Source organism: Temnothorax longispinosus, chromosome 7 (genome assembly GCF_030848805.1).
Source record: "Temnothorax longispinosus isolate EJ_2023e chromosome 7, Tlon_JGU_v1, whole genome shotgun sequence".
Lineage (NCBI taxonomy): Eukaryota > Metazoa > Arthropoda > Insecta > Hymenoptera > Formicidae > Temnothorax > Temnothorax longispinosus.
The window spans coordinates 14,591,201-14,606,368 of NC_092364.1; the positions used below are offsets into that span (position 1 = coordinate 14,591,201).

Sequence of the window (15,168 nt, forward strand, 5' to 3'; positions counted from 1 at the left end):
TGTCAATATTTCAAATATGTTAAACAGTTAAAATTGGCAATTAGAGGCATTTGGATGTATATTTTACTACATTAATATTTATATGTGCTATTTGAATTCTGTTTAAAATGTAAGAAGAAAAGGAGGAGAGATCATATATCGGAAATATAGCGCGACTGTGTTCGTAATAAATAAGTCAGATCGAGACATGTTAGATGGCGATACGAGCGTCGTCAGTTGTGCTCCCGCGCGTTCTGCGCTGGACGCATCGTAATTTGAATAAAGTATTGTATTGCGCGTGCGCGAGAAGAAGCGTGCGAGCCTGCGACGAACCGAGCGGGCATTCGTTTCCGGGCGTTGGTCGAGGTAACAACGTGCTCGTGCTTGAGACGTACCGGTGTTAGAATATTCGAAAGCGAGAATCGTAGCATTGACAAATACCGATTATCGTCTAAACGACGTGATTTCTGATATCTGCTACCTGCATAGCAGCTCTGTTCAACGATAAACAGACCTTACGAAGCATCAGCTACGAGATTATACCGGCTCAGAGATTGACCACGCCTTTATAACTGCGTGCAAGGAAGGAAGGACGATCCGCCATTACCGTATCGTCGTATCTCACAAAGGAATAACCGCAGGGGTGCGTTCCGTATGCCGGAGTGTTCATCCGGGCGAAGTGTGATGTCACACTCGAGGTTGTCTCGTGAAACGGAACGATTCTTGGACGTCGTTGCGCTTGCGCATATATGATATACATGTTCCATATTCCTGTATGCTTTGTGATTATATTTTAAAGTAACACAAAAAACATGAATTACGTACTTGTAACTGAGCCGAACGGAAATGTTATCAGGGATGAATCAGGAAATATTCTGGTTCAACAACAACCTGGTAAGTGCTTCTATTTGTATGTTATGTAAACGTATACTTTTGTGGTATAAATTATAGAGGTTATGTAAAAATGTTTTTGTTCATTATTCGCACATAAATTTGAGGATGGCTATAAATATTAAAAATTTTAATATTGTTTTATTGTTACAGGAAATGCATTAATATTTATTACTTCTTCCCAAGCTGCTACATTATTTCCAAACGCTGGAATTCAAGCTGAAACGGAGTCTTCAAGATCTGACCTTATTACAGATAATGAACAAGAAAACAACACTACAAGCAGAACTTCTTGGAATCGAAATGAGATTATAGAGCTAATAAGTTTATATAAGTCTCATGAACATCTATTTAAAAGCACGACAATGAAAAAGGATAAAGTATGGGACATGATAGCTCAAAAGTTACCGATGCACACAACTGAGCAAATAAAAAACAATTTAAATATCTGAAACAGAAGTATATGGAAAAGAAAGATAACATGGGTCAAAAAGAGCAGTGGAGCAGGTTCGATAAAATTCGATTACTTTTTGAAATGGACGAAATATTTGGTCAGGATCCTGACGTGCAGCCAGTGTCAACTGCATCTTCTTTACGAGGGATTAAACGTGCATCCAAGACATCATCGATTGAAATTGAAGAAAATTCATGCAGTGACGATGAAGAGATTACAACGAAGAAAAATAAAAAGTCGAAGATAAGAAAAAGAAGTGAATTAGCAAAACAACTAAGTACATACGACCAAAATTTTAAAGCAAGGGAAGCTAAAAAAGAAGAACGTCATAATGAGTTAATGGCTCGACAAGATGCAGCTCTAAAAATTTTAGAAAATATTGCAAATTCATTTGCAAACTTACCAAATACTAAAAATTAATCATTTTGATAAGATTAATATTATATTATATTTTATTTTGTTTTCTTATTTTTAAAGATTGCTAATAACATTTTGTTTTAATGATTACGGATAATCGCACTTAGAAAGTATAAAATACTTTTTGTTTTCAATATGAGGTTTTTATTTAGCTTATATAATTCTATTATTTTATAAGAGTTATAAATTCATACAATAACATTTCGTATTGTATTGCAAGGTAAATCACTAAGGTAATGGAGATTGTTATACCAAAGAAATACTTTAATTTTTTTTACAACAGTTCTTTTATGTTATGTGCTGTAATTCTGGAATGGAACTTTTAACCGAGCTTTTGATTTATCTGTTGTAAAAAGTAAGACTGAAATTGACGTGATATTTTACTTTTAGACTGATGTGATACTACTTTTACATTATATGTGATACTATTATTACCTGTAAGTATTGCAAAATAAATAAATATATTATATTTGAAATATAGTTAACGTTCAAGTAGCTTATAAGTAAAATTATTTGAGTTAAAATACTTTGTGCTCAATTAGCTTTTAAGAAAAACTATATTATCTATTACATGTTATGTAACTTTCCAATTTATAAGATGAAAAAGGTTTTTAAATACAACTATATTTTTGAAAAAGATCGAAAATACGGAGTAATAAACTGTAAATGTGAAAAGTGATGTTAGATTAGATATGAAATAAAACCAATGATTCATGAAATTTGTGATTTATTGAAACGGATACAAATTTTCTGCGATCCTGTCTCGTAATGCGTGACCTTCTCTTCCCAGTTCTTGTGCATTTATTTCGTAATTAGCTGCTTCATTATTAACATTGTCAGCATGATCCACCACTGCTTGAAGCCCTTCATCTATAAACATGTCTCGTATTTCTTGATTTTCTTCATTATTTAAACATACGTTGTGTAAAACGCATGCAGCAATTATTGTTGGTGCTATGTAGTCTGTTCGATTCATGTCTAAATATTTAAGTCGTCTAAATCTTCCAAATAAAAGGGCAAAACAACGTTCAACTACTTGGCGAGACTTGGCATGGCAAGTATTGAAATGCTTTTGCCTTTCCGTAACATTTCTTCTCTCGATGTAGGGAGGTATACACCATTGGAAAACGGGATATGCTTTATCCCCGATAATAAATTGCCTTTCATCAAAATAATTATTCGAATGATTCATGAATTCTTCGTATATTGGCGAATTTCGAAAAATCCTTATATCTGATACTCTGCTAGGATAACCCGCAAAGCAATCAAGAATTGACATTCTATTTTCGCATATTACTTGCAGAGTTATGGCATGAAAACATTTTCTGTTAATGTAAACATCCGGATTTACACTTGGAGCCTTGATAGCAATATACGTTCCATCGATAGCACCGATTATGCCTTCTATTCCAGCAGAAGCTTGAAAAGATAGTGCTATGCGTTGGCGTTGTTCAACATTTGGCCAAAATATAATTTCTGGAGAAATTTCATTTAAAGCAGTCACAACCCGCATAAAAATAGCAGATAGTGTAGACTTTCCTAGGTCAAAACGACTACCGACTGATCTGCAGAATAACAAAATGTTAAACTACAAAATGAATATTTTGCACTTTTTATAACTTGTTTACTTACCGAAAACTGTCTGGTGTTGCTAATAGCCATAAAAAGGCGAGTAATTGTATTTTTGGATCTGTAGTTTGGTGTCCAGCTGCTCGAGCACTTTCTAATAGAGGGGCTATTCTATTTAGGAGCCATTGAAAGCTTGTCACGGTTATTCTGAAGTGACTTTGAAATTCGGAAGCAGTAGACATATCAATAACTCTTTCGATAAAACCTTCAATGCGATGAGGCCTGGTTGCTGGATTATTAATGCGGACTTTCAATCTGTCCAAATACAATATCATTTCTTCGTCGCTATCTTCATCATCATTGTTGTCATTTAGATCAAAGAATATTAATTTGCTTAAATAACTGATCACAATTAAACCAGCTGCCTTTAAATTATCCATTAACAGGTTCTATCTACAAATAAATAACATTAAACTTATAAGGGAACATTCCCAACTCGGAAATTCAAAAAATTATGAAACTCTGGCAATACATAAAGAACATCCTAACATGTAATAAGCTATTTTAGGCAGTAAAAAAAATAGCTTATTACATGTCAACATGTCCTCTATGTATTGCCAGTTTCATAACAGAACATAAACATAACCTACAACGCAAATCCACATGTATTGGTCCGGCTCGGACCGTCGCACGAGTCGGACGTGTATACGAATCGCTCTCAGCCGCTATCGATAGTTGCTAAATTATAGTTAGTGTCGTGTTGTCTCACCGTATCGGCCCGGGGCGACCTTCTATTCGGGCGCGTGGTGTAGGTTTTTCGTGGCTCCCCTCTCGGAGGGGGAGCAATATTTCAGTAATGAGTTCTCCCGAGGACTCGAGTGACTTTGGCGATGATAGGAACGTGCCGATGGACACTTCACAGTGCAATAAGAGACCGAGGTCGAGTGTTTCAGAGGAGAGCTTCGACGAGTTCGCAAAAAGCCGTTTAACGTTGAACGACCGGATCGAGATCGAGATGTTTCGTGCCGGGATTACTAAAAAACGCGCCACGTTTGTGGATCAGATTAATGACGAAGAAGACTCGACGAATTTACAAGTGCTCCCGCCCCCGGGGAACGAGACGGAGGTGGATAATACGAACTGTGATAGGGGTGACCCTATGAACTGTGATATTAATAATAAAACGAGTGTGACGAAGTCTCCGGTAGACGAAGATATTAACAATAATAGTCAGTACGAGCGTACGCCTGAAACTTCGGGCGATCACGTGAACAATAGCGACGAACGGCGTGACGCGAACGTGAGTCTCATGCCGAGGATTGAAAAGGAAATATATACAGTTAGCGAACAAGGATTGAAGAAGTGTGTAAACAAGCCGGAATTCCAGCGGCATACTGAATTTGACGAGCATTACGAAGGTAAGGCTAAGATTACCGTTAGGCTTGATCCACAACATGCCGCTACCAGAAAGGGCATGAACGAAATAAAAATTTGGATGCTCCTTTCTGAGTCGAATATTTGCCCCACAGCCGTGGAAATGCTAAATCACTTCTCGGCTGAAGTGGAATTCGCTAACGCTACGGAGGCCAACCGTGCGCTTAAGATAATTGAAAAATTCAAGGGTTCCAAAAATAAAAGCATATATTGAGCAACGCAGTATTATTAGCAAAGGCGTTTGTTGCAGATTGGCCGGCCGGCATCCCGGAGCTTTGGGAAGCGCTGCAGGATAGGGCTGATATATTGAGTTTGGAAAGAATGTATCGAAGAAGGTGGGACGTTGCTACTAGAACATCGTCTCTCATGGCCACGGACAACATTATGATAACTTTTAGGGCGAAGAATATCAGGAATCTGAAGATTTTTCAACAGGGTGTTAACCTCAGAGTAAGACCGTTTTATTCCACAAACGAAACAATGTTTTAACTGCTTTAAGTTTGGTCACATTAAGATGGCATGTAAAAGCGACACTCGCTGCATCGTATGTGGAGATAAATCACACGGTGGTGCCCAATGTGGAAAAACTACGAGATGTTTCAATTGTCATGGTCCGCATAAATCAACTTTCCGCGGTTGCCCGGAGTACGAGAAAAACAAGAACATAAATAAAGTTATGGCATTTAACAATATTTCCTTCCACAGTGCTAAAAGGCTGGTGGAAGGAAAATCTACGCCTTCAGACAAACCGATGGATAGCAGGATGGACCCTGCTGGCTGGCCGGCGTTACCGTCGCGGAGAACGAGGCCTGCGAAACCGGAGGCACGTGAACCAGCGTCACGTAAATTTTCTTATTCTGATGGTGGCCCCCCGAAAGTTAGAAGTAAAACGAGGCCCAAATCAAGTGGAATAGGCAACTACTATGCCCAATTCATAGTCATGAAGAAGACATTTCCGCGGATAGAAGAGGATTGGCCTTATCTGGTAACCGAGGAGCTTCTCGGTCTCAGGTGGAACAAAGAAAAAGAACCTGAGCAATTGTGTCGTGAGGCTGGGGAGGATGCGGTGCAGCGGGGTGCTGAGCTGTGTGATATCATCGCGAGCATGGAGTCTTTGGCGGCGCGGCGGGACGCCACGCTGGAGGATTGGAGCGAGTGCGTGGGGTCTCTTTCGCCATCGGCTAGGAGGGACCTGATTGAGGTGTTAACGAGGGAGGGGTATATGGCACCTCTCCCTGCGAGTGGCAGCGCTGGTAGCGGTACCAGGAAGGATGAGAATATGGAGCACAATCGGAGATATGGATCGCGGAGCTATAATAGGGAGGGAAGAACTCCCTCCTACGAGAGAACATAATTCGGGCTCCTTCAGTGGAATTCGGAGGTCGGCGGAATGGGTAGTGGTGGTGTATCTGTTTTTCTGAGTAACTCTGTTGAGCTCTTTGAAATCTCAGTACAGGTTGCTTTACCGATGGGGAATGTTATTGTGTGTGCCAAGACAAATCTGTCTTGGAATGTCAATATTGTGGCTGTGTTCGGGCACCCCTGTGAGCTGTTGATTAGACATGATTCAGACCGATTTAATATTACCAGGGGAAATGGCCTGGACATGGTCAATGCGAGAGGCTTAAGTATATATATTGACCTGTGGAACTGCCTAACTGCTGACGGAAATGGTGACTTGCTACATGAGGTTATACATTTGATGAACGATGTATAATAAAGGAGGCGGAGTGGTGCACGACGGAGGGCCTTATTCGCCATTATGGCGAAGAATGCTGTTCGAGGATTCCCCGGGGTGTGCTCTCCTGCTTTCTCCGTAGATGGGTGCTTAAATGCCGCTGATACGTCCGGATTACATATGTGCTCGATAAATAAGTGACAGCGGAGGAGGAGCCTGACCCCACCGTCCTCCTGGTGGGGGATTTGTTGGTGTGAGCGAGAGGGGAGTCATGGGAGGCAACGCGATCATATGATCAAGAGACGAGACATTCGTGGTTTCGCAAGTGCGAGATGCGAAGGCGGACGAGAACATGAGGATATATACCATGATATTGGAGGTGCTACTGGACTGCGCGCAGAGTGATTTGAATTGATTGTGTTTTGACGGTGATAGAGACACGAGACTATAGAACATTGTCATTATTAGTTTTAGATCAATTGCGCCAAATAGCCCTAACGCTGAAGGCGCCGTCCTCTACCTGAGGATAAATTGAAAAAAACCCCCCTCCACATGTATTTGATCGTCGCGCTTTATTACACCACGCCGTTCTGCGCATGTCAGACGTTTCTCGTCGGAGTCCCGAGCACGACGAGAAGTTGTCGTCCGGGCGTTTGGAAATTGTAAAACGGAACGCAGTTATGACGTCACACCTTGGTAAACGGAACGGTTTTGGACAAAAGTTGTCGTCCGGACGTTTATACGGAACGCACCCCAGGCTGAACGACTTGAGATGTTTGATGGCCATCAGAAAGACAAAAAGGGGATTCTTATAGAATCTATTCAGTAAGCAGCGATTTCTACAGTAAAGAGGTAACTTTCAGATTTCCGGCAACCACAGATCATTACATGGTTTAGTAAAGCTCTCGTATGACAGAGTGCTAGGGTGGAATAATATTCACCTCTCCTTATTTCGATCGTGGTTCCAGATTTCTTGATATATATTACGGGAGGCTAATGTCCTCAGAGAACGATGCAGATTGCCATAGAACAAGTCTGACATCACATGTAACATTAAAAACGATTCGAATCTGAGCTCAGTAAAATATTAGATTGATTTGTAAATGGTTGCAACCTATACATATATGATTATTTCTCTTTGATTAATACGCGGATTAATTCGATTCCATAACGAATTATTATCATTTCAACCGAGAAACACTTTCTGTTATATAAAATTACGTTACTTTATTCCTTACTTGTGTTACAAGTAGTTCGATTCTTTGCGTCATAGATTGTTTTGAGGATATAATTATATTCCTTCACATGTTTACGTATGTTCTAATGTATTCATTTTGACCGATGCAATGCAGCGACGATTACCGATAAGAAGTAATTATAGATTGATACGTCTTTTCTTAGATATTGGGATATATATATATAAAACCATGACATATAATATGGTGTATAACTTATTGCACATTCTCTATTATCTTCTGATTTTATGAGTTACTTCTAAAGATATTGGTCATTCGAACAAGAAGGAAATTACATTACAAAAGTTAATGCGACGTATCAATCTATCCATCACATATTCTTTAGTGCTATGTATTTATTTCTTGTTTGTCTTGTGTAACAATTTACTTTATTTCATGTATTATCTGTTTCATACGAATGGTCTAATTCCACGAACTTATTACGATGTAAGTTATAGTCTTACAAACAATAGTTGAAGTTACATACAGTCCAGAGAAAGATTAAGAGAATATTACTTCATTAAAGAAATCAACATACAAAAGTTATTTTAGGATCTGAATATTGGGAAGCGTATTTTAGTTTATGCAAATTGACAAAAGGATCATTCGTCTGAGAAATATTATGTATTATATTACTTGCTATTTATTTCTTTGTATCATTATTTCTTATGTGTTGTACGAATACTGATAAGGTTTTTGGCAGTTTTCCTTATCCATGCAACAAATGTTGGTATTTCTGTAATTATTTCTGCCAAGTAAAATATATGATCTCTCCCTCGAAAAGTAAAGTGTATGTGTCGTTTCATCTACTCATTAAATCTAAAGCCTAGGCTCCTGCGCGAGCTTGTACGAAACAAATTCTATTTACATACAGAAAATTTTTTATTAAATAATTTAGATATTTTAATAAATTAGGATGGTAATATTGAGTTCGAAGACATTAGCAATTGTACATTCAAAATACATTATGGATAGCATAATATGTATATTATTACTTTAGATGTATGATATCTATTTGTGAGTTTTATTGTCGTGACGTTTTACGTCGTGAAACTGGGCTTGATAGTGACAGGAAAGTTTACTGTACTGAGTTAAAGGTCCTTTGCATAGAGAATTCCCTTTGATAAGAACTCACGACATCGTCGCATCGATTTCTCAAAGTATTGCCAAGGGCCAACCACAAGGTTAGCGAGTTTCGTCGGAGAGGTTCACCAGGATTGACCCCTCGAAGATCAAAGGAAACCTCAAATCGATGAGGTTGCCCCGATTCATTTATCCTTACCGATTTTATCGCTACCGACGGCTTTTCTCTTCTTTCTAGGAATAGACACATCTTTCATTCGTTATTGAAGGCACGGGGGGATCAACGATTTCCGGCAATTGGACGATGAGTCCAAAAAGAGAATAGCCGGTGACCACTCATTCCTGAGATCCGGAAGAGGCCAATTACCGGCTAGGTTAAACAAAGGTGATTTTTTACTTGGATTGGAAGAAAAAAAACTATTAACGTGTGTCATCGAGTATTATTAGTTTGCGATATTATTCTGCAATATCAAGTAAGAGGACAAAAAAATTCGGGACAGCGATTAATTCGACAAAATGTAAATTAAAAAGGAAGTTATAATAATGATCCGTAGTTACAGGATAAAATCCTGTAACTACGAGAGACTCCAATACACCCGTAGCAGGAAACGGAGGGCTGCCGGGGTTACGGCGACGTCGCGCGATTAAATATTTGTAGAATTGTCCTTTAGAGTTCGCGTCCGCCGCGACGGTAGCGGGGCCGCGGAGCATTTATAAATCCGTGAAGTCGAGAATTAACGACCGCGACAACCGAACTGTGCCATTGTCTTGAGAAAACTTCGAGTCAGATCGACGGAACTTTTCTCAGATGGCGAAAGGGCGTGCCCGTTCATAGGACGTCTGTCGGCAGTTAGCAAAGTATGGCACGCTCGGGGGAGCGCCCGATATGATTTCACGCAATTTCAGGGACAGAGGAACATTGTGAACCTCGGTGGAGTGGTTGCAAGGGTGGAGGGACGAGGGAAAGAGTATGGAAGGGAGTTGGGCGGGGGGGGACAAAGGGGCTCTGAGTAGAGCGATTAGCACGGCCCATTGCGCGATGCTAGTGGCACACAACAGCGACCCTGTTCAACTTGGACCGTTTCCAACCATCCAGGACTATCCTTTATACTGACAGGATCGTCCTGAGTACAATTGGTGACACATGGCCGGGGTAAAAAGTATTTTCGTTAAAGTTACATCGTGTGGCGCCATATCATTAATAAAAGGAAGAGCATATTATTTACGCAAATGAAGCGTTATTTACCATTCTTGGATTCTTTATATTAAATCAATAAAGTGATTTAAAAAGGGCAATGAGAGTGCGACGCGGTTATATTCGTGCATAAATTGTTAGAAAATTAGTGTTTATTTAATAATAACAAAGTGTAGTAATAACGTTATTACTAAATATTAATTTTCTGACCATTTACGCACCAATAACCGCGCACTCTTATTGTCTCTTTTAAATCACTTCATTGCAGGTTCATTATCTACACTGTTAAAGATTAGAGGATAAACCAATACCATAAGTTAGATTTATTTTGTTATTTTTAACTACCATGTGCGTCAAAATTTATTAGTTTGAAACAAAATAGGATTATTTTAACTCCATTGGTTTAGTCAAATTAACATTGATTTAGTTAACCCTAGAACGCATGAGAGGGGTCGATTTCGACCCCAGGCGAACTTTGAACTACGCTCCTGAGCTAGCGAGTGACATTATTGACTCAGGACCTGAACCATAATTCATTTCAACTCTCTAAAAGTAAGATTATGTTGGGCGCAGCGTTGGTTGTTCGCTGGCAGTGAAACAGCACCGTCGCAAAGTGTGCGTGGGGTCGATATTGACCCCAGTTGTGAGTTGCCGTTTGTGTTTCGTCGGTAAGCTAATTTTATATTTTTTTGCTAGAATCAATATATTTCATGTATTATTACGTAATCTGAGCATAAATAGTCATAAATATTATTTAAGACGAAATATCACACAACTTAGTCGGTAAAAATCCCGTTGCCTATAGAAGATTGACATTTCGCAGAAAATGGCTGGGCGATATAATGTTTCATTTTTTTCATATTTTTTACTATTTTGTATCAAATAAAATAAATAATACTTGAAATACAATTTTTTATGGTTTTTTCATCGACTTTTTCCATATTTCAACTTTGCGAATTTCTTCATTTTTATAGTCCCAAATAAATATATTTTTTGAACAGAACATAGCGATGACAATTTTTTTCTAATAGTCTAATGTGTCCTCTTTAAAACCCCGTTTGAATTTTGAAAATCGGTTGATTACAAAAAAGATACAAATTTTTGTTTAAAAAAAGAGGTTTTTGCTGATTTTCTGCGTTTTTCGGTCTTTAAATGGATTTTTCACTAACTAAACTTGAGTAAAATTAAATTTACCGCATACTATTCTCTTCGTTATTAAAAAACGAAGAAATTCATGTAGGTTTAAAGGCCCTTTATTTCTGTAGGACCGGTTTTACGATCAAATAAAGCGTGGGGTCGATATTGCCCCCAGTCATGCGTTAGAAGGTCAAATAAATGATACATGCGTTCTAGGGTTAAATTAACTACATTTGAGTAGGAGCAGTGGCGACCTATGGAATAGTTAAAAATTACTCAAAATTGAGTTTAATTTAACCCTATGAATTTAACAGTAAGTGTAAAGTTCTCTTTGTTTAATTTTTTTCTTTACATTAAGATTTAGCGATAGAATTTAGCGGATAGAAAGTTGATAAGTTCCACGATATCTACCAATATCAGAAATCGCGCAGAAGCAACGAAAAATCATCTTTGGTCGCAATAGGAGTCGAAATGCGAAAATTCAGAATTTTTATTTTTTATTGCGCGATCCGCTTGTCCGTGGCAGGAATTTTTCTTCGAGGAGCACACCGGACGACACAGGAAGGGAGGACAACGCAGCGACGAAGTAGCGGAACAGGGTGACGGAGACGCGGTGCACTTAGCAGAAGGAACGGCCGACGGAGTGAGAGGGAAGTGATTCGACGGTGGCAAGAGTACGGAAGGTACGGAAGAAAGAACCCTCGGAGGGAGGAACGGAATGGGATGGGGATGAACGCGCGCGGGGTGATTGCAAAACAGGCAGAAATTACCACGCGGCTCTTTTCCGCGGTAGGTACGTCCTCGCCCGGAGGAGTTCTCCGCTCGGCGAGTGCTCGACGTGCCTTAACCTTCGCTTCGAATCGGCCATGGAATTAATACCGGCTGCCTTCGACACAGTGAGAGAACGTATCGCGCTCGATTACCACGCATTCGACATTGATTTATGACGCGGATGTGCATCGCTCGTTGCCCGCGCGCCGATAATCGATTTGCGAGATTCCTCCGACGATACACCGCCGTGGATCCGCCGGCAAATTTTTTTACACTCATAACACCGTGGCGTTTGGCGATTTCGATCAATTCTCTGTTGGTAAAGTTAACTGGTGCGCGAACTGAATGGAATTTATTCACTTCTCTACACCTAAACAAATTTAGCCCCCCCAAGTGGATTATTGATATATTTTTTTTTACCAATCGTTTGGTGGTTGATTGGTAGTATTTGGTACCGTATTCAAAACGTTCGGTAGTTTCTCGTTTTTCTAGAAAATCAAAAACAAATTTTTGATCTTCTTTTAGCCCCCCCACTTTGACTGTGGTAGTTTTTTTTTTTTTAATCGATTGGCGATTGATTGGCAATGTTTGGTACCGCATTGAAACCTTTTGGTAGTTTCGCGTTTCTTTAGAAAATCGAAAAAACAAATTTTTGATCTTCTCTTAGCCCCCCCACTTTGACTGTGGTAGTTTTTTTTTTTTTTTTAATCGATTGGCGATTGATTGGCAATGTTTGGTACCGCATTGAAACCTTTTGGTAGTTTCGCGTTTTAAAAAGAAAGAATTAATTGTCAACAAATTTTTAACCTTCTTTAGCGCCTACACTTTAACTGTTGGGAATTTTACATTCTTTTTTTACCAATCGTTTAGTGGTTGATTGGTAATGTTAAGAGCTGTAAGTTATTGAAAATTTTATTTTAACATTCCAGTTATGTATAGTGACGATTGCACACATTCACTAATGCTGCGTTCCCACTACACGCGTCGCGCGTCGCGTTACGACGCCGCGTCATGAGTTATCCAAACGCCAATCAAAACGTTTTATTTTATGACGTCATTTCCGACGCAAGATCTTGTCGGAAATGACGTCATAAAATGAAACGTTTTGATTGGATAACTCATGACGCGGCGTCGTGACGCAACGCGCGACGCGTGTAGTGGGAACGGCAGCATAATAGCGTCTTCCCGAACGCACCTATTGTGGGCATTCAGGAGCGCATACGTATGTACACGCACTAGGCTCTGGGGTCACATGCGCATGCTCTAGGGCTTAAGCGGGGCGCACACACTTCTGCACAACGCATAATGCGTAAGCATAAGAAAATTTATTGGTCTATTTTCTTATGCACATGTGTATGGACCAATCAATTTTCTTATGCTTACGCATTATGCGTTGTGCAGAAGTGTGTGTCCGGGCCCTTAAGCTATATCCACACAAACTTGCATAGGTGCATAACCATATGCATAACGAAACGGATTGGTCTATTTCCTTATGCACATGCATATGGACCAATCAATTCTCTTATGCTTATGTTTATGCGCTATGCAAGTTTGTCTGGATTGACCTTTAAGGTATTGGCCTAGTTTACACCGATCTCTTGATACGCGTATCATATAGTATATTTGAACTGATCAGCCAATAATCAGACTTATTTACTAGTTATTTACTAATTGTAACCATTAAATAACCTGCGGCAAAGTATACACTCGCGGCTCGCTGTCTCGTGCTGGGACGGGATGTTGATTCACTTACTGCCTACGTTTCACTCTGCTTAAGCTTTTTTGTGTGCCACGGTCCTTATGTGATACTATGTCGATAAATTTTATAAATCACGCGGCAAAGCCGAACCACGGAGTACGAGTATTATAGAAAAGGCATAAAGCTGCATTTTCACGAGCCGCTGAAACCGATCGTTCGAGCGACAAAACGAATCACGTGACGACGTTTGTACTATTTTGGTACGATACGCCTTTATAATTGGCCTAGTTTACACCGATCACTTGATACGCGTATTAAATAGTAAATAACTAGTAAATAAGTCTGATTATTGGCTGATCAGTTCAAATATACTATATGATACGCGTATCAAGAGATCGGTGTAAACTAGGCCAATACCTTAAAGGTCAATCCAGACAAACTTGCATAGCGCATAAACATAAGCATAAGAGAATTGATTGGTCCATATGCATGTGCATAAGGAAATAGACCAATCCGTTTCGTTATGCATATGGTTATGCACCTATGCAAGTTTGTGTGGATATAGCTTAAGGGCCCGGACACACACTTCTGCACAACGCATAATGCGTAAGCATAAGAAAATTGATTGGTCCATACACATGTGCATAAGGAAATAGACCAATCAATTTTCTTATGCTTACGCATTATGCGTTGTGCAGAAGTGTGTGCGCCCCGCTTAAGCCCTAGAGCATGCGCATGTGACCCCAGAGCCTAGTGCGTGTACATACGTATGCGCTCCTGAATGCCCACAATAGGTGCGTTCGGGAAGACGCTATTATGCTGCCGTTCCCACTACACGCGTCGCGCGTTGCGTCACGACGCCGCGTCATGAGTTATCCAATCAAAACGTTTCATTTTATGACGTCATTTCCGACAAGATCTTGCGTCGGAAATAACGTCATAAAATGAAACGTTTTGATTTGGATAACTCATGACGCGGCGTCGTGACGCGACGCGCGACGCGTGTAGTGGAACGCAGCATTAGTGAATGTGTGCAATCGTCACTATACATAACTGGAATGTTAAAATAAAATTTTCAATAACTTACAGCTCTTAACATTACCAATCAACCACTAAACGATTGGTAAAAAAAGAATTAAAATTCCCAACAGTCAAAGTGTAGGCGCTAAAGAAGGTTAAAAATTTGTTGACAATTAATTCTTTCTTTTTAAAACGCGAAACTACCAAAAGGTTTCAATGCGGTACCAAACATTGCCAATCAATCGCCAATCGATTAAAAAAAAAAAAAACTACCACAGTCAAAGTGGGGGGGCTAAGAGAAAATCAAAAATTTGTTTTTTCGATTTTCTAAAGAAACGCGCAACACCAAAAGTTTTTAATGCGGTACCAAACATTGCCAATCAATCGCCAATCGATTAAAAAAAAAAAAAACTACCACAGTCAAAGTGGGGGGGCTAAAAGAAGATCAAAAATTTGTTTTTAATTTTCTAGAAAAACGAGAAACTACCGAACGTTTTGAATACGGTACCAAATACTACCAATCAACCACCAAACGATTGGTAAAAAAAAATATATCAATAATCCACTTGGGGGGCTAAATTTGTTTAGGTCTTCTCTACTCCCATA

At 39.5% G+C, this 15,168-nt stretch overlaps 1 protein-coding gene and 1 pseudogene across 1 annotated transcript; one reads left to right on the top strand and one right to left on the bottom strand.

Annotated features, from left to right (window-relative positions):
- Positions 1 to 155: 155 nt before the first annotated feature.
- Positions 156 to 2,170, top strand: LOC139816226 (uncharacterized; annotated as a pseudogene).
- Positions 2,171 to 2,409: 239 nt separating this feature from the next.
- Positions 2,410 to 4,088, bottom strand: LOC139816225 (putative nuclease HARBI1). Its single transcript, XM_071783624.1, has 3 exons — positions 3,961 to 4,088; positions 3,374 to 3,763; positions 2,410 to 3,306 (listed from the first exon to the last, which is right to left on the bottom strand). The coding sequence occupies exons 2-3, from the start codon at positions 3,748 to 3,750 to the stop codon at positions 2,469 to 2,471; spliced, it is 1,215 nt and encodes a 404-aa protein (XP_071639725.1). The 5' UTR covers positions 3,751 to 3,763; positions 3,961 to 4,088; the 3' UTR covers positions 2,410 to 2,468.
- Between the last annotated feature and the right edge of the window lie 11,080 nt (positions 4,089 to 15,168).

Excerpts from the sequence above, each read along its gene's own strand:
- LOC139816225 (XM_071783624.1), bottom strand. The coding sequence starts at position 3,750 with ATGGATAATTTAAAGGCAGCTGGTTTAATTGTGATCAGTTATTTAAGC. Across the intron at positions 3,307-3,373 it reads GCAACACCAGACAGTTTTCG|ATCAGTCGGTAGTCGTTTTG; the intron begins GTAAGTAAACAA and ends GTTATTCTGCAG.